General features: G+C 35.0%; 1 protein-coding gene across 1 annotated transcript; it reads right to left on the bottom strand.

Moving 5' to 3' along the window:
* Window positions 1-14,445: 14,445 nt before the first annotated feature.
* LOC140837268 (coatomer subunit alpha-1-like) lies at window positions 14,446-20,336 on the bottom strand. Its single transcript, XM_073203376.1, has 3 exons — window positions 19,862-20,336; window positions 18,532-19,026; window positions 14,446-17,777 (listed from the first exon to the last, which is right to left on the bottom strand). Exons 1-3 carry the CDS (start codon window positions 20,067-20,069, stop codon window positions 14,833-14,835), a joined length of 3,648 nt encoding a protein of 1,215 aa, XP_073059477.1. The 5' UTR covers window positions 20,070-20,336; the 3' UTR covers window positions 14,446-14,832.
* Between the last annotated feature and the right edge of the window lie 417 nt (window positions 20,337-20,753).

Below are 20,753 nucleotides of genomic sequence, written 5' to 3'. Positions count from 1 at the left end.
TTTGATAATAAGCTGAATATCCATCAAGAAAACAGGAGTATGGATGACCTGCTACTCTTTCTAAAATTTGATCCAAAAATGGTAATGGAAAATGATCTTTTCAAGTGGCGTCATTTACTTTTCTATAATCAATACACATCCGCCAACTAGATGGGACTCGACTTGTTAACAATTCACCTTTTTCATTTTTTATCACTGTGATGCCAGATTTTTTTGGAACTACTTGTGTTGGGCTTACCCACTTACTATCAGAAATAGGGTAGATAATCCCAACATCAAGTAGTTTGAAAACTTCAGTTTTCACAACATCTTTCATGTGTGGATTTAATCTCCTTTGTGGTTGTTGAGATGTTTTTGCAGTTTCTTCTAAGTGAATTTTGTAAGTGCAAATTAATGGATTAATGCCCTTGAGATCTTTTAGTGTCCAACCAATTGCATTTTTATGTCTTTTAAGCATATCAACTAATTTACCTTCTTGATCACTTGCTAGTTTGGAAGAAATTACCACCGGATATGTTTCATCTTCTACAAGAAATACATACTTCAATTCTTCTGGCAAGGGTTTTAACTCGAATATAGGTGGTTCGTCTTTGTTATCATATTTTACATCAAATTCTTTCTATGATCCTGGTAACAAGTGATACCTGAGAAAATCATCAAGATCAATTTCAATATTTTCTTTAACAGTTTCAATTGAACAAATATCTAATTGATCACGAGTACTCTCTTCTTGAATGTTTTCTTCCACAAGAGTTTCAATAAGATTTTCATCTTCACTTTCATCTTCTTTGTCATGTGGTTGATTACAAAGATTAAAAACATTGAGCTCCAAGGTCATGTTACCAAATGACAACTTCATTATTCCATTCCTGCAATTTATAAGAGCATTAAAAGTTGCTAAAAATGGACGACCCAGAATTACAGGAATTGCATTACAAGCTTCGATAGGTTGTGTATCTAAAACTATGAAATCGACAGGATATACAAAGTTATCAACTTGGACCAACACGTCTTCTACCATACCTCTTGGCACTTTAACAGATCTATCGGCAAGTAAAAGTGTTACTGAAGTAGATTTTAACTCGCCTAGATTGACTTCTTGATAAACTGAATATGGAAGTAAATTCACACTAGCTCCAAGATCAAGCAAGGCTTTTTTAATCTTTCGTTCTCCAATAATACATGAAATAGTAGGACAACCAGGGTCTTTGTATTTCAAAGTATTATTATTTTGAATGATTGCACTTACTTGTTCGGCTGAAAATGCTTTCTTTTTCACATTCAGTTTTCTTTTCACAGTGCACAAGTCTTTCAAAAATTTGGCATATGATGGTACCTTTTTTATTGCATCTAATAAAGGAATATTAACTTTTACTTGTTTAAAAATATCATATTTATCAGAATTCAAATTTGATTTTTTTGTATTTTTCAATGCATGAGGGAATGGTGGTGACACTGTCTGTTGAACCTCCTCTTCGCAAGTTATGGGTACCACATCTTTACCCTTTCGAGTTGATTTATCATCATCTTCACAAGGTTCAGGAATGGCTTTTTCCACAACCTTACCACTTCGAAGGGTAATAACAGATTTTACCTGATCCATCGTTGAGTTCCAGAAGTTCCAGTTTGTGAATGATGATCCTTGGAATTAGGCTGTGGTTGTAAATTAAATTTACATTTTTCATGAACATTAAGTGCAGATGCAAATTTAGCAAGAGTATCTTTCAAATCTGTCATGGTTTGAGTAGTTTGAATATTGATATACTCTTGCTTTGCAATGAAAGAATTCAATAAATCTTCCAAATTCCTTTTAGGTGGAGGAACATAAGGTGCATAATTTTGAAAATTTTGTTGATTTTGAAAATGTGGTTGCGGAAATTGTGCAGCATTATCATTCCTCCAACTAAAATTTGGATGATTTCGCCAACCTGGATTGTAATTTTGAGAAAATCGTTCAAAATTTGGCTTTTGAAATTGTTCAAAACATTGACTTGTTCATGGAGACATTCTTTAAAAGAGGGCAAAGTGGGACAATCTTTTGTAGAATGATCACTTGTATCACAGATGTGACACACAATTTCTTGAATAACTTTTAATTGACCATTTTTTTTTTCAATTCAAGTGCCTCAACTTTTCTTGCCAAAGAGGTAAATCTAGCTTGGAGATCATGTTCATCTTTGAGGGTGTACATACCTCCACCAGATGTGAGAGATTGAATCTTGTTTGATGGTTCGATTGTACTTATAGTGTCCCAATTTTGAGCATTTTCAGCTAATGAATCGAGATACTCAATTGCCTCATTTGAATCTTTTCTTCAAATGTTCCATTACACATAAATTCAACCATTTGCCTATCTTTAGGTGTTAAGCCTTCGTAAAATTGAGAAACAACTCTCCAAATTTCAAAACCATGATGTGGACAAAGATTAAGCAATTCTTTGTATTTATCCCAACACTGATAAAAAGTTTCTCCTTGTTTTTGAGTGAAAGTGATGATTTTCCTTTTGAAAGAATTTGTTCTATGAAATGGAAAAAACTTTTTCAAAAATTGTTGTTGCAATTCATCCCAAGTTCCAATGGATCCCGATCTAAGATTTTGTAGCCAAGTTTTAGCTTTATCTTTTAAAGAAAAAGAAAAAAGCTTAAGTCGAATGGTGTTCATGCTACAATATAGATCATTATATGTGTTGCACACTTCTTCAAACTCTCTTAAATGCATGTATGGATTTTCATAATCTAAGCCATGAAAATTGGGTAAAAGTTGGATAATACCAGGCTTAAAATTGAAATGAGATACATCAGGGGGAAAAACTAGACATTAAGGTGCACTAGTACATGTAGGATTCATGTGATCTCTAAGTGTTCTTCGTCTATCATAATCATGTTGAGATTGAATTTCATCTTCATTTTCTTGGATGGGTTCTTCCGCCATGTTTTGTAAAAATAAAGGGTTATTTCGAATGAGTCGACCACTAAGTGTACGTGAACAAATGCTCATACAATGCAAATGCAAAAGAATAAAAACACACAAAAGCAAGAAAAATTCAAATAAAGAAAAATAAACTATAAACAAAATTAAATAGACTTGAAATTAAATTATACTTCCTCGGCAACGGAGCCAAAAACTTGTTGCATCTTTGATTGTTGCACTCCCAAGAGTAGGTTGTCCACAAGTACTGTAATTCGGTGAGTCCGAATATCGTATCCACAGGGAAGCTAAAGTAATTACAAGTCCACTACAATGTCTTTTTGTTTTTGTTTTTTTTTCTTTTAATGGTTTGAATCTTTAATTGGTAATTTTTAATTGTTCAAATTTTAATTTAAGTAGTTGAGATTAAAGGATCCACTCTTGGTATTTTAACAAAGTTAACATTAATGAACATTATTGAAATCCACTTAATAAAATGGTTCCAATATATATTAAATAATCATATTTTTATTATGTTATATATTATTATCTTATAAGTATATAATATATACAAAAATTTGTAAATGTTGTCAAGTATTTATTGTGCTATATATATATTTGTAAACAATAAATCAAGGTTCCCACTTTAAATGGTTGGTAAAACAAAAAAAACATTTAAATGGTACCAAGAAAATAATATTATGATATATTCATATATAATAAATCAAGGCATCCACTTTAAATGGTTGGTAATACCAAACTAACATTTAAATTGTTCCAAGAATTTAGTGTAATATATAGCAACAATAAATCCAAACTCCCACTTATAAGTAGGGTATAATAATACTTAAAGAAATAAATATAACATAAACAATAAATAATGATTAAATAATATAAAACATAGATTCTTACCTTTTAATAACTTATTATCATGCCAAGAGTTTCACCTTTTCATCTCAACTTTGGAAGTTAGCTACTCATTATTTAAAGTGTAAAACTTTGAATATGATTTAACATGCTAATTATATTTAAATGAAGAAATAAAGGAAAAAAAAGAGAGAAATATTATGAACTCAAAGGTTTGTTCATAAAATGAGGGATATCTCAATACATTGCAATGCACCCCTATTTATAGCCAAATTTGGGGAAACAACCACAAATAAAATATTATTTTTTACACATAAGTCTTCATTGGTGTTCCAAGAAATTAATATTTTAATACACATCACTTTTGAAAATCTTCTCATCTGAATTTTATTCTCCACATAAAAACAAACATGTAGATATCTGAGTTGTTTGAATTGTGGTATTTTTTTTAAACCATTTGACCAAGTAATTTGAGAGATATGGTCAAAATACTAGAGCGTGGTAAAACTGCCACTTCTTTGATAACTTTAATTGTTGCTTATTTTGATCCCATTTGTGAGAGATTTTTATCTCATGCTTGTCACCAATATTGTAGATATTAACATCAACTTTCTATATGTCCAAGAATCATCTTAATCTCATTTGCAACGCCAAGTTTATTTTTGTTTTATCGAACCTGTAAAAAATAGTAAAAACTTATAATTACACAACAACTTATATTTTATACAATTTATTATAAAACATATAATATTTAAACATTTAATAAAACAAAAACTATATATTTATATTATAAAACATTTAATTAATATACAATTTCTTTATCTTTATCAAAGCACTTCTTCACCAAAAAAGAGTTGAATATGAGGCAACGAAGATGGTTAGAATTGGTGGAGGACTACGACTGCGATATTAGCTACCGTCCGTGAAAGTATAATGTAATCACGGTGGATTTGAGTAGAAAGAATGTATTTATTGCTCAATTATCATTTCAGAGACCATTGCAAGCAGAGATTCGGAGATTCGAGCTTGCAGTGTATGCTAGGGGCGAAGCTCCTATTATTTCTATGATGACAAATACAATGAACTTTGAGGGATAGAATCCGAGAAGCTCAGTCTTCCGATGAGCAATTACGACAATGAAGACTAAGATATGAATCTAAAGGCCGAAAGTTGTATTCTGAGGAGGATGGCATAGTTTGATATCGAGATCGACTTTGGGTTCCTAGTGGCGATTCACTGAAAGAGGTTGTTATGAAAGAAGCTCACAATACCCCATACTCCATTCATCATGGAAGTACGAAGATGTATAAGGATTTGCAGACATTGTATTGGTGGTCATGCATGAAGCGAGACATCTTGCGTTTTGTGTCCGAGTGTTTGACATGTCAGGAAGTTAAGGCAGAGCATCAGAGGCCAGTTAGGAAGCTTAAGCCACTTCCTTTTCATGAGTGGAAATACGAAAATATCACTATGGCTTTTGTTGTGGGATTGCCAAGAACTGTAAGGGGATTCAATGCATTTGATTGATAGTGGATCGTCTTACAAATCAGGGCACTTTCTGCCTTTTAAGATGACGTTCACCATGACACAGTACACAGAGCTATATATCCGAGAGATAGTCTGATTGCATCGAATTCCAGTGTCTATTGATTCGGATAGAGATCCTAGGTTCACATCGTGTTTCTGAAAGAGTCTGTATTCAGCGATGGGAACAAAGTTGTTGTTCCGTATAGCATTTCACCCTCAGACCGATGGTCAGTTCGAAAGGGTGATTTAAATTTTGGAAGATCTACTATGATCTTGTATGATCGATTTCATAAGAAGTTGGGAGCCAAAGTTACCTCTAATGGAGTTCACCAATAATAATATCTACCAGTTTTCTATAGGTATGGCTCCTTACGAGTCACTTTATGAAAGGAAGTGTAGATCGCCTATACATTGGGGCGAGGTTGGTGAAAGAGGAGACATGTTTACGAATCTATGAAAAAATGGAAAATGCATACCTAAAATTATTTTAATTGCATTAATTAAATATGGTAGACATGTTTACATGTTTAAAATATGATTTCTATTAGAATGCATAAAACTGTGTTTTTAAGGGTAATCCGAGACGCGATCGAGGAACGGAGACGGGGACCATAAAGGGAAAATAATTTTATTAAATGATTATTTTTTATTATTTAAAATATGGTGTATTTTATATTTTATTTTTGAAAATGGTATATTTTGAGATGTTTTTACGTGCCGAGTCGTATTTTAAACCGGTAATCGATTTTCGATGAAAATAAGGACTTATTGAGAACTCGGCTAATAATTTTGAAAGCTTTCCTAAACAAAATAATTTACCTACACTATAATGAGCCTAATTGACATATTAGACTAAGGTTATTGGGCCTATCTTTCTACCCAATTAAATATATCATAGAGTTTCCAAACCTTAAAACAATTCAAACCACACGCCTCAAGCTCTAGAAGAGTCCTAGGGTTTTTCTCTCGAAACACATGGCCACACACACCCCACATTTTCAAGGCTATTCACGTGAGTTTGAAGAATAAAAATGCAGCAACGTCTCCCTGTCTATCCGCCAACGTTCTTCACATCTAGAAATTTTTTCGTACGTGAAACACGCAAAGGAACGCCTTAATCTTTCTTTACTCATCGTCCATACCATATTATGTGTGTTTATACATGTTTGCATGAAAAATATGATACCCTTTCATTTAGTTTGGTTTTTATGAATCATGCATGAAAATTCGTGGTTTTTCTTGCATAATCTTCATGTATTTAATGCACAAAGGGGTTTTCATGGTAGGGCCATTAGAAGGGATGAATTTCAGAAGGTTTAAGAGCCCTAGATGGGCTGTATAAGGGTTTTACTATAAAGGGAAAAAGATGAACGACAATTGGTATCATGGATAGCTAGGGCACATTTTTGGGAGGATAAAATGGAGAGGCCGTGCTGGTGCTTACCAAGTGAAGATCTAGGCTTGTGAGGATCCTAGCATCAATCCATGGTGTTCCACGCAAGGCTGGAGTGGCTAGGAGGGGAAGGCGAACAGCTAGGGCAAAACCTAGTAGTTGCCGCGAGCTTTTGGGAAGGACCATGAATGTTCTCGTGCATGGGATGTAGAGGCTAGACAAGGGTGGGTTGGGTCTAGGTCCTAGGAGGGTTGGTTAGGGTTTGTTCCACTCAGTTAGGCTCAAGGGTCGAAGGAATTTATGGTTGGTTTAGGTTAGGGTTTTCAAAATATGGGCAGGAATTTCCAGCCGAGTTAGAGGCTTTTCCAAGGGTTCTAAACGGCTTGATTTGGGATGAAACAGGGTTAGCTAGGTATCAATAAGCTATGGGTTAAGTTTTGTTAAGTTTCGAGTTGATTCAGGTTAAAACCAAGACGTATGTTTAAGTTTTAAAACGAATTGCGAATTAAGTCAAGGAGCTTAATTTTACGTCTAAGAAATGTTTATGGATGTATTTTAAGAAGTTATGTTAAGTTTGGATGGATTAAGGGCGTCGTTTTAAGGTCCAAGGGTAAATTTGGAAAGTTAGGGTTTTAGGAGCAAAACGGCCATTTTACACCTGAAAAATGTTAGACGTCCTGGCAGTGCCCTAAATGCTGTAATGAATGCTAAAATGTTTATTTTGAAAGGTTATGTGATTTCATGACAAAAAATGATAATGCTAAAAGATGTGTTGCATGCTTGGTTTAAAAGAAAAATGATATTTATTGATGAATTTTTATAAATGATGGATATGATGAAAGGTTTTTAAGGAGGTGAGAATTGATTGTAACTAATACGATTAAGAATACGAAAGGATATGATGTAAGGCGAATGCTCAGTTGACGGGTGAGAGTGTCGCTGATGTCCTCGCCGCTTAGTATCATGGTAATACGTAAGATTGATCAATCGACCAACAGCTGATACGAAAGTAACAATTAATGATATGAATTCAATAAAAGGGAAACGTATATGTATATGATGAAAGGAAATGATTTAAAGTTTATGCATATTATGAAAAACTATTTTATTAAAAGTAATTTTTACTATTACATGTGGATGTATACATACTACTTGTTATCACGGTTAAGGTTTGCTGAATTATTAGACTCACTAGGTGTAAATGATGCAGGTGAGGATGTTTATGATGATATTGAAGGACTTGATGGTTGATCTAGCTGGACTAATGGTGTACATAACCCGAGGACTGATGTTAGTTTTTCAGCATTATGATGATTTTACATTACTTTAATTATTTTATGATTTTTATGCCTGAGTGGTTTTGAGAGGATTTAAGATATTTATGTTATTTTTTAAAAATGCTAAATTTAGGTTTTTGTTTGACGATTTTACGGTTGCACTATACTTTTGGATTTCTGAGTAAAACAGTTGGTTGAGTTTATTTTAAATCGTGCAAAATAGGCATACATACATATATATATATATATATATATATATATATATATATATATATATATATATATATATATATATATATATGTATATTTGAAAAAAAAAAGATTAGTGAACGACTTGATAAATGATAAACATTTGAAAAGTACGATGAAGTTTTGTTCAATGATTAATCATATTATCACTCATCTGTATGTTTTGACATTTCCATGTCAGACCAATGAAACATGGTACACTACATCATAGATATTAGTTGTTGGAACTTTTTAAGTTCGCAATCTTGATTTTTATGATAACAAAACATGTTTATTTGTGTTACTAATAATCTGTCTTAGTGTGTAGAAGCTAGAATCATTTTATGATTTTTATGCCTGAGTGGTTTTGAGAGGATTTAAGATATTTATGTTATTTTTTAAAAATGCTAAATTTAGGTTTTTGTTTGACGATTTTACGGTTGCACTACACTTTTGGATTTCTGAGTAAAACAGTTGGTTGAGTTATTTTAAATCGTGCAAAATATGCATACATATACATATATATATATCTATATATATATATATTTGAAAAAAAAAATAGTATTGAACGACTTGATAAATGATAAACATTTGAAAAGTACGATGAAGTTTTGTTCAATGATTAATCATATTATCACTCATCTGTATGTTTTGACATTTCCATGTCAGACCAATGAAACATGATACACTACATCATAGATATTAGTTGTTGGAACTTTTCAAGTTCGCAATCTTGATTTTTATGATAACAAAACACGTTAATTTGTGTTACTAATAATCTGTCTTAGTGTGTAAGCTAGAATCATTCACGAGCTGTTTACATTGCAAGCTGAAGACCTAATGATCGCACAAATTGAATCAGTCTAACTGTTACGTCAATTGAGCAGTCCAACTGATTGTCCAGTTGATAGGTGGTTCACCAGGAGAACCTCAGAAGCCTGGTCAGCCGAATTAGTGTTCAACTATTGAAGAAACCCAGCTGATCAGTTCAACTAAACGAGAGTGAAATCAGTTCAACTGACGAGTCAGTTCAACTTACCAGTTCGAAGCATCAGTCAGAATCTTTCAACTGCAGATGAAGACAAACTCTTTCAGTGGATTCCAGCAGTGCGTGAAGGTACAAGGCCATTGTCCAGTCAAAGGACAATAATGGATGTTGCATCAGAGCATTAAAAACAAAATGTTTCAGAAGGGCAGTCGAAAAGTCAAGACCCAAAGTCCAAAAGACGAATTCAAGATGCAACGGATACAATAAATCTGTCTCACTGTACGTTCAGTTTTCCCGCCTATATAAAGAGAAGATCAGTGAAGACTCAATAAAAAGAATAAGAAGAAGCTGAGGAAAAAGAACGAGATACAAAACCAAAAAACTTCTTCAAATAGAGAAAAGAAACGGTAAGCACATTGCACATCCGCTTTCAGAAGAAATCAGCCTATAGGGACACTTTAACGTGTTATCTACTTAGATTAGAAGCTATTTTCCCTCAGTGTGTGAGAACATCCTTGTTCAGTTCTCACACACACAAACACTCTCAACCACTCAAATACAGTCTTGCACAAAGACGTTAAACTTGTGTATGTAGTCTTTGACACATAGACGTTAAAGAAGTGTTGGCTGGAAGGTGCAGCCTTCAGTCGTAGCTAGAAGTTCAGTTTATGCAGTAGTGTAAGTCCTAGCTGAGTGGGTTTGTATAAAGTGTTGCATAAATCAAAATCTTCTAGTGGATCCTACTCGAGGCTGTAGAAAGGGTTACGTAGGAGCAGTTGAATTCTCCGAACATCCATTAACATATATTGTGTATTTAACTGATTAACAGCTTTTTTCAAACTGTTTGGATTAGTTGGAGTATTCGTCAATTCAGTTGTCACCATAACTGAACTGATGAATGCAAAAACCAATCTACTCTTTTTCGGTTATTCAGTTTACATGAGTTAAAATATTTTTTAATATACGAAGAATTACTTCGAGTTTCTTCCGCTTAGTTTTAAACCAAACTCGATTTAATTCATCGGTGTTAATATTCTTAGAACACGAGCCATTGCAGCTCATTGGAAAATATAGTGTTCGAAATGTCTTCGAAGGCACTAGCACACTCGATCCTTTATTAGTCTCAAACTCAAGCGTCTTTTATCTTTATTTTAGACGACTGAATCGACTCGGAAAACATTTAGAATATACAGTAAATTATAAATGAATTTCATGATCGTCATCATATGTACTATCTCTTAATAGACTAGAATATTTAAGGTCTTTATCTAGACAATTTGCATGAGTATATACATAAAACAAATGTTATAACTTGATGAAACTGTAAAATATTATTAAAATAAAGATTTTTTTTACACAATAGTCAATAAAGTTCAAGCCACAAATTGGCTTATCGGACACTTACTCTAACATGGATATGGTTATGATGGCTATGCTCCAATTAATTTCAAGGAGATGCCTTACTAGAACATATAGAACTATTGGGCGCGGGCAAGGATGGATGTTACAAAATCGGGTCATAATGTTTGTGGGGTGTAGACAATGGTTTGAACTGCAAGTGCAGCCCATACTACATTAAATGAAGTTGTGAAATGATTAGTATTATTGAAGTAGTTGTGTATATAATTAGTGCATGTATGTATCATCGCTGATGCTTAGCAATAGCCATATGCCACCGCTGTTAGAGTAGGTGCCCAGCAATCCAACTTGTGGTTAGGGATTTATTTGACTCTAATGTACAACAATCTTATTTTAAAATTTTTTTATGATTTTATTCGATTATGGCATTATACTTTATCTTATACACATGCAAGTTGCATAGATAAAGTTCTTGAATATACAATAGGTACCATGAGATCTGTGTCGCAACATAAGATCATGAAAATCATTAGAGAAGTTTACCGTATATTTTAAACAAGTTTCTAGTCGAATCAAGCGCCTAAAACAAGGATAAAGATCGCTCGAATTTGAGACTAGTATCTGTGGTGTAAACCCCATGTTTCATTGGCAATGACATGGAGATGTCCATTCACACAGATGGGTGATCATATGATGATGCACTGAACAATCCTCCCTCGGACTGTCCAAATGGTTCTTAGTTATCGAGTGGAATAGTCCACGGTTATAGTTGTATAACATTAGTCCTTTGACCCGGGACAATGTAGGGGCTATACGTACTAGCATGCACTTTGATCCGTTTATCGACTCCATCGAAGGTCATCAGTTGGCGAGGTTGGGTGTAGTTTTGAAATACGTAGGAGCGAATGCATTGTAGTCGATGATTCACCGTTCACCTACGGGTGAAGATATCCTATGTGATCGGATGAGTTAATAGTGCAAGGAATCTCTGTCCAGAGCAAGAAACGTGCTTTAGGAAAAGGTGTTTTCCTAGTTGCACATACCATGCCACTATTAGTACTCAAAGATAAATCGCATCGTTATCGAATTCATAAACAACCCTCGATATACCGATGGTTGCATATTCGATCGGGATATATGTGTTGAAGGGACTGTACAGGACGTTAACAATGACTAAAGGTTCTTGCAGGAACTATCAGTGATACCTAGGGGATCATGGGGCGATGTTACTGGACGTTCTTACCATGATCCGATAGTTACAATTAGAAATGATTTCTGACATTCTTGATCAAGAAGTTGATGAAAATAATGGGGTTAACTAGGGTAAACCCAAATAAGAAAACATGTTATTTTGAATCACATAGAGATGTGAACTCACGGCTAGCTATATCTCTGAACTATTGAGGGTCACACAAGTATCGAATTCTGTGTTTCTGTTGAGATAGTTAAATTTCAAAGAGTTGGAATTTGGCGGTTATAGTTTGATGGAGATCAAACAGGAAGCTTATAAAGGAGTTTATGAGTTGATTTCATAGGATGGAAGAAATGGAAGTTAGCATGATTGCTAAACAAGGAATGAGAGTGGAACTGCCTGTTTTGTGAAAGAGTTCACTAAAACTGGTAGCTGCTTGATATGGTACGTGAAAATTTCGATCAGTTTTCATTATACGAACAGGACTTGTATCCTTGATACATCAGTACTCTCGGATCGTCGATCGGGTTATAATGAGTTCATAATCATTTATTTATTGAATTGAGAATTTACTGATTAATTGTATTAGTAGTAGTGACTACTAACATGTACAAATTCTCATAAATATTTTAGAGGGGTCTAGAATTAAATTAACCAAGAAGTTAATTTATAAATAATGGTTATTTAATTTAATGTACATATGCATGTATATATTTTATATGATGATATAAATTATGTGTAAATGGTATTATTATATCGTAGACCTAATTAGACGATAAAAAAAAGATGTTCGTAAGGATTTACAAGAAAGATTATATCCGCCTAAACACCGGAATAGTTTTGAGTCCAGCGTGGAAAATGCAATGTATAATTCGAAACGCCCTATGAATGAAGTTTTAAACACACGACGCCCAAGAACAAAAATTTTAAACTTACGCTGCGTCTTGGATGTGAGAACACGATGTCCCAACAACTGCTTTAGCTCTTATGAAGCAGTCCAAGGGAGTGTAAACTAGCATTTACTTGTTTGTATGGATGTGTGTACACATATTGCATTGGACTTTTAGTATGACCTTTTCTTTGGAGATTATTTATGTTTTCATGATTCTCCACTCTTTAAAAATTAGGAAGTATATAGTTTTTATTTTTTATTTTAGATTATGGAAGGTTCTTTTTGTTAAATTGAGGTGTCAAACTCGAGACCTCGTCTCAAATTTGAAATATTGGTATCAGATAAGTTATAATTTATCGACAAATATATACTTACTGTATCTTGATGGGCTTATCAAACATTAGAGTTACTTCACATTACTGGATGTTCTTAAAAAATGTGATTGTTTCACTCTTAAAAATGTGAGTGGGTAAAACATTGTTTTTATAGGCAGAAAATTTTACTCTTATTATTTTGTATTTTCGCAGTGTTTCCAAATTTGAATGATTTACGAGTGAAGATACATATTTTTTGTTTAACAAAAAAAAAAATGTTATACTTTACATGATTTGAGTGAAGTTCAGAGTATACTCGTCTTAGCTTATACATAAGTGAAGTCTAAATTTGCGATTAGGTGTTATAATCTAATGAGGTCAACAATGATACTAAATCGGAAGAATCAAGCCTTTTAATGGATTTCTTCCATTCGAGTTTCTATATAATTATGAGTGGGTCTCATGTGAGACCGTCTCACGGATCTTAATCAGTGAGACGGGTCAACCCTACTCATATTCATAATTAAAAGTAATACTCTTTGCATAAAAAGTTATAATTTTTCATTGATGACTCAAATAAGATATCCGTCTCACAAATACGATCCGTGAGACCGTCTCACACAAGTTTTTGTATAATTATTTGTCTTGTTAACAAATTTTATGTCACTTGCCACCTATATATGTTCATTTTGTCGTTCTATCATATTTTTTTAAATCGTTCGCACACGTATTTGTTGTTCAAGTAAAATCGACTCATAAAATTTGAGAAAAAAATCAAGTTTAAAAAAAAAAACCGTAATTTTCCCAAAAGTCTAAGCCAACTATCCTTGTACAGGACAAAAAACACGCAAATAATTATCATCTAAATTGTACTCAAATGAACAAATTTAATCTCTTCACTAAATGAATTGAGAACCTAATGATAAATACTAATATTATATTAAAAATTAATATACAAAGAACAATATCCAGTGAGTTTTAAAAAAAAATTTATTTATTCGAATAGTGTTATTAAATTATTATACTTGTATTGATATTTTGTGCAGGATGACTAGAGCGAGATAATTTAAAATTCTATTTTTTAAGACTTGAGGTATGTTTATTAAAAAAAGATTGTATGATGATAACAAAACAATTAAGAAAAACAACGAAGAATTAAATTGAATGTAACGACTATGTTAAAAAAAAAAGTAAGTTTTGTTATTAAAAGAAATATTTTGGTATAACAACTAAAATTGAGGTGTTGATATATTTATAATTACATCTGCAGAGCACGTCTAAATTGATTCTAATAAATGACAAAAACTTGTGTGAGACGATCTCACGGATCATATCTGTGATACGGACGGATCTCTTATTTGGGTCATCCATGAAAAAGTATTACTTTTTATGCTAAGATTATTACTTTTTATTGTGAATATGGGTAAGGTTGACCCGTCTCACAAATTAAGATCCGTGAGACGATCTCACATGAAACTCACTTCTAATAAAGCAGTTGATAGGTATAGAAAATGAATTGGGACAACAACAAAAATATGTCTATTACATCTTCAAAAATAGCATCAAGACCCACCATACTAGACATGGGCAGAAGTAAAGTTTCCCACATTTAGGCAGCACACTAAATTCCCACGCGGCATAAAAAAGGTATTAAAAAAAACAAAAAAAAAAAACTTGCTTAACATTATTACAATGAAAATTGTAATCATGAAAACAAAAAGGCGTGAAAGGAGGGGTTGTTGACTAAAGTGATTACATGGATGAAAACAAGTATAAAACATATATAAATCCGAATCTGCAATTCCTACCTCTTCGTTTGTCCTTATAGCTCCCGTCCCTCGGCCGAATGTTTTTGTAACTCAAACGAAAAATCGCAATGAATGTCTAATCATCTCTGTGTAGGAGAACAACGCAAGCCAGATGCATCGGATCCAACCACGGAAAGGTCACAAACGGTGCAAAGCTGACCTTCCTGAGATGGGACAAAGTGTGTGCTGCAGTAGGGGCAAGTTACGTCTCTCTGCCCTCGGTATATGGGGACATACGTGGCTCCACACAACAAAAATGGGTTTCTGAAATCATAATTCAACCGTGTAGCATCTGTCATATTCCTTCCAGCAGCCTGCAGAACCTGTCGAGCGGTTCGAGCTTGATTTTCATTACTTGGGTTGGTTTCCAGAAGTCGATTGGCAAAGTTTGCAGCAGTGCTCAGATTCTGGGCCTTGTAGCAAACAGTCATGGCATTCAATAATGCGAGTCGAGTGTGAGGAAGCTGGAGGTTGCAGTGGGTGAAATAGGCAGCAAGTTCCTGCTGACGAACCGGGTTGTCCCTCAATTCCCTCCTCTGAAGCTCCATCTTCAGACCCAAAACATACTCCTTTACTATGACAATCAACTCCTTAACTTCGTCCACTTCTCTACGCGTTTCAACCACAATCAGTGGAATTGCGTGAAGAATAGATTGAAAAATTCTAAGAGCTTCGGAAAACTTTCCAGCAGTCGTAGACCTGTAACCAGCCTTGAGCTTCTCATCTAATTGAGAGAAATTAAACACAAGCGCAGGGGGGGACCGCACATTGGGACTCGCTGACTCGTTCCAACCCCTTTCCACTGCCACGGATATCACCGGGGCCGAGGAGAAGGCCCGTAGGTAAGTGTGACTGCCCATGTGAATGTCAATGAAAAGAGACTTCAAAGGAGAGAAATTCTTTATCCCTAACTGACGGCTCAATAGGCGCATTGCTGTGTCAAAATCTCCAGCAGCAACATGTTCAGCGGCGAGAGACGATCTTTGAACCCAAATCTGGCTTACAGGCATACCAGGGGTCGGGGTAACAAACACAGAAGAACGTGTGTGTGGAGCTGTCCTTGGAGTGTCAGCATCAGGGGGCAGATCCAAGTCCTCCAGACCCCATCCTCCCTCTTCATTCTCCTCCTGATCATCCTCATCCTCTAGCAATGCCTTAATGTCCCCATTCTGCATATTGTCCACCTCACCGATATCCAAGCCCTCGCCCCAATAAGCATCTGCAGCCTCTTCATAATCCTCATGTCCGTCTCTGACAGTATCATCAAGGCCACCTTCAAAAATTCCTTTACTGACCATTAACAACGGCCAATCACCAGCACATAAGACTGGATTCGGGGGTGTTAATAGGTTAGCTTTCTTCCCCGGTAAAGAAGGAACATTATCCCCAAGTTCCCCAGCTATACGCTCGGCAATGTCATTGAGCCCATGGACTTTCGCTGTGACGTAGGCAAGAGGCAGATGACCTGCATTTTCCAGAATCTTAACTCTCTCCTGGACATCACCAAGATACAGTGCATCATGGAACTGGCCCATAACATCGTTCTTGACCTCAGCAATCCTCATCATTTTAGACAATTTCTCATGATTACCGGTTATCAGATAATGAAAGGACAGCCTCCCAAAGTTTTTGGTCTTTTGGTATGCATATTCAACAATCCCAGCATTTCCCTGACGAAGGGCCTCCACTCCTAGCCTATACCAGTGGTCTTTCTCATCAATCTTCTTAGCAGATTCAAGGGCTTTCTCGATGTTACCACTTTCAAGGGCTAAATTAAAGCGAGTTCTTTCATCCTTCACAAAGTAAAGGGCAACTTGTGGGAAGCCCTTTTTCTGCAGATAAGCAATCATGGCTTGTCCACAGAGTTCAGATTTTTTTATCATGCTCATCACTTGATCATATCTCTTCCCAAGAAGAGATAACTTAAAGATATATTCTGTTGAATCGATAATTATAGGACGGTTCTTCCCCTCTCTGTCCAAGCAAAATATTGTGTTCCCATATATTTTTGTAACATATACAGGGACATCCAATGTCTTAATAATTCCACTGTCCCCATTTGGAAGACAATACTTGATATGTGTGAGTGTAGTATAGATGAAGACACCATTATCATCCCATGCTCCGCTCTTGACACGAATAGTCTCATGAAGAGTGCAGCGGTGCACAAGCTTTTTATCAGCAACAATAATAGAGTGCTTGCTCAATAAAGCAACAGAGTCCATATCAGGAGACCAGGCCACATACCTAACAAATGGAGTTTGAAGATCTCCAAGAATATTCCTTTGTTGAAGATCAAAGATCACAACCCTGTCCTCAGCCCTGCAGAGCAGATTTCCAGTACCCGCATAGAATATAGCATCAGTGGCAATAGGTAGGACACTCTTTTTCACTATTTCATTTTTCAGGTTCTTGACCAAGACCTGATTGCTGCTCTTTTCCAGCACAGCAAACCTATTTCGAGCCACAAAAACTGCTGATCCTCCAACACCTCTTTTTGCCTCTTGACCTGTGTCACCTCTTCCGGAGCTGTCTTTGGGAACAACATAGAGTTCATATGATCCCCCATCCACATCAGAGCAGACCAATACAGCATTCTCAGTAGGACTGTAAGAAAAGGTTCGAGGCCCTTGATTTAAACTATTAGAACCAGCGCGACGAATTGGTATCAGCTGAGTATCTTTCTGAGATGAATATTCAAAGGACCGTAGAAACCGATCCTTGACATAGAAGACTGAATCACCACTAACCGAAAAGGCAGGGCGCTCTCTCTCCAACTTAAAAACAATCATGCCACTATCATGACCAGCAGCCAGAAGATTCATCTCAGGATGGGCTGAAAGAATCCAGAATCTATCATGCTCCCTACGAAAAGTCTGCAGACCACTTCTTTTTGTAGCATCCCAAATTCTGATACTCTTGTCCTCTGAATTCGAAATAATGATATCGTGTTTTGTATGGAACAAAACACATGACACGTTGTTCATGTGGCCTCTCAATGTATCAACCTCCCAAGCTTTAGTATCTGCAGACAAAATAAATCAAATATCAGCTACTGAATATCAACAAACTAAAACATTCATACAACTAGAAGGCAGTATACAATACTTAAATAAATTCCAGGTCATACCAACCATAACAGATAAGAAAGTTCACATTCACATGCCATTACACTCAAGAAAAGCTACATTCAATTTCTTGATCCCTGAGGAAGGAATAAAAATCTCATGAGCTACAAATAATATTTTGAGGGTTGATTTGGATTATCAGAATCATCTGAGCAGATAATAAACTACATGATTATGCATTTCCATCATCTGAGTCCTTCCAATTGGACAGAAGCTAAATTAGTTGCTTACTTGAGCTTATATCATCCACTAGTCCCAACTAATCTCCCTTACGGCTTTTCCCATGTCTCTCGTGAAATTGGCAACACTTAGGTAATTGAAAATAGCTCTTTAACCAACTTTAGAAAATAAATAACGCTTCATTAAGATCTTCACGATTACAAATCAGCCTACAACTACTAAAATGACAAAAAGGAAGCTGCAGAGATCAGAAACCTAAACATTGTTTTGTAGTGGAAGAAAAAAAATTTGTGGTATGCAAAAATAGATATTTTGATCCACCCTTCGTATAATATAATAAAGTATTCACCCATCATCACAGTTAAACATAATTTTATCCAATAATACATAAATTTGTATGAATTTCCGAAAATAACAAATATCTTTCTAAATAATCCAAAAGCTATATCAAGGAAAATCAGTTTAGCATACCATTCATGCGCCAAATTTTCACCTGCCGGTCGTCTGCTCCGGAAACTATCAGAGGGAGAGTGGGATGGAAGGAAGCCCAGTTCACCCCTCTATCATGGCCTTCCAAGACATACTTGACAACAGAATCAACCCCACCAAAGAAATCTTTGTTTATTTGAGACAATCGCAATATGTCATCAGCAGGAGATACTGTTTTTTTCCTCAAGGCACCGATATCCCAAACGCGTACTGTCTGATCCAAGGAAGCTGACACAACCAAGTCTTCTTTGGGGTGAAATGATGCGCACATTACATAATGGTTGTGCCCAGTCAACACAGAAATGCAAGTTCGTGACTGCCAATTCCATATTCTAATTGTTTGATCATCACTTGCGCTTACAATCCAGGGACACTCGTGATGAAATTGAACTGTCCGGATATAGTCAAGATGTCCCAGAAGGGTAAATAGACACCTATGCGATTTATAATTCCACACCTTTATCTTGTAATCATCACCTGCAAAGATATGTGCATCTTAATTCCAACACATAAACCAAGCTACATGAAACATAGTCTATCGCTTTCGAAAAGGGACAGATCAACAAATTTTGTTCTTGAAAAGATCAAAAGGCCATTTTTCCAAATCAAATGTAGCAAGCAATTCAATGTTTAAAATAAACAGAGGATGATTAAGTTCGAAAACGGATTCAATATCAATCAACAGAGATAGAAATGGAAAATAAGAAAGATATATCCAATGTAACAAAAATACATCAGATATCAACAAAGTGACGGAGATTGAATATTTTGGCTATCAAACTCTACTCATGCCCCGGGGTCATATCATGTGCTGAAAACAGTTAAACTTAAAACTTTGACAACAAGAACAAGATGATCAGATCTACATAAATCAAGATTCTCTTTTCAGGCGAGCCAAATTGCCAAAAGTTAAACCAAGATTGATAAATAATCTAAGTTATCTAAGCTGCATATTGCAGTGCTTACACATTACAAGTCCTTGTATGGTAACTAGTGAATTGATAAATTCTAATCTTTAAGGATCATGGTCCATCACGAAAACAACTAAACGTAGCTTTCAAAAATAAATTTAGAAATAATCGATTACCAAATACACTTAAAGAATTACATACAAATCAATACTACCCATATTCAAAATTCTAAAAAACACTGCTTCTGCAGACAATCCCTCACGCACCACAAATCTAACAATAACCAACTAAATCAAAACGGCAGGACCAGCTCATAAAACAGTGCAAATTCCACCAAGACACATAATTACACCAAACCAAGCAGGATTCAGAGTGAAAATACAAATTCCGATAAATCAGACCTCCGGACACGAAAAGCGGCTGCGTCTTATGAAAATGGACGCCGCGAACGGGTCCATCGTGCTCGTCGAACCGATCAATGAGCGTGCCCATCCGGTAATCCCAGAGCTGGATCACTCCGCTGTGAAGACTCGCCAAGATCCATGGCCTCTTGGTGTGGAAACTCAGACCCTTCACTCTATTACTCTTCGTCTCGAACTTCGTCAGCATTTTCTTTGTACAATCCTTCTCCTATAAAAAAATTCACGAGCCGAAACAAGATCCGAATCCAATCGAAAAATTCGAAACCCAAGTTGAGATTCACGATCTGAAATCGATTCGTATATGTGATTAATCGAGCCTTCTTCCTCGAATCGAAGAGGTAGGGGGTGTAGGTTAACCCAGAGTGTAGAGAATTGTCATGTGATGGGATCCGAGAGTGGAGAGATTTATTATACTATCGATCGATTCGTGAATTTGTTCTTAAAAATAGTTAACTGGAAAATTAAAACGTGGTGTTGTATGTTTGCTTTAGTTAGTAAAACTTTGATTTGATTTACTTTTTTGTTACAATTATATGGAAAAGTTATAATTATGATGTTCTATATTAGCGATAAAATATATATATATATATATATATAAATATATATATATATATATATATATATATCTCTAATATATGTAGATCCTGCAATTCACATTATTAATAAAATATTTTTTATTCAAATATATCACATTTTACATCAAATATCTCGTCAAGTCAAAATGTGAGTTTAATAATATCATTCATTTATAAAATTATTTATAATTTTCTAATAAATTTTTGACTGCATTAGTTAATTCATATGTAATTTAATTTTATCACTGTAAGGTCCAAAATTATGACGACGTAATCCAACCACATTAAAATCTAGA

The sequence above is a fragment of the Primulina eburnea genome, chromosome 7 (assembly GCF_022965805.1).
Source record: "Primulina eburnea isolate SZY01 chromosome 7, ASM2296580v1, whole genome shotgun sequence".
Classification (NCBI taxonomy): domain Eukaryota; kingdom Viridiplantae; phylum Streptophyta; class Magnoliopsida; order Lamiales; family Gesneriaceae; genus Primulina; species Primulina eburnea.
Note: the sequence above shows the minus strand (reverse complement) of the source record. Positions and strands in the feature narration are given on the sequence as shown.

What these genes read in the sequence shown, in the direction of transcription:
- LOC140837268 (XM_073203376.1), bottom strand. Translation starts at nt 20,069, where the DNA reads ATGCTGACGAAGTTCGAGACGAAGAGTAATAGAGTGAAGGGTCTGAGT. An exon ending in GCCGCTTTTCGTGTCCGGAG is followed by an intron (nt 19,027 to 19,861) that starts GTCTGATTTATC and finishes ATATCTTTGCAG; the next exon opens with GTGATGATTACAAGATAAAG. An exon ending in GAAAATTTGGCGCATGAATG is followed by an intron (nt 17,778 to 18,531) that starts GTATGCTAAACT and finishes TTTTGTCTGCAG; the next exon opens with ATACTAAAGCTTGGGAGGTT.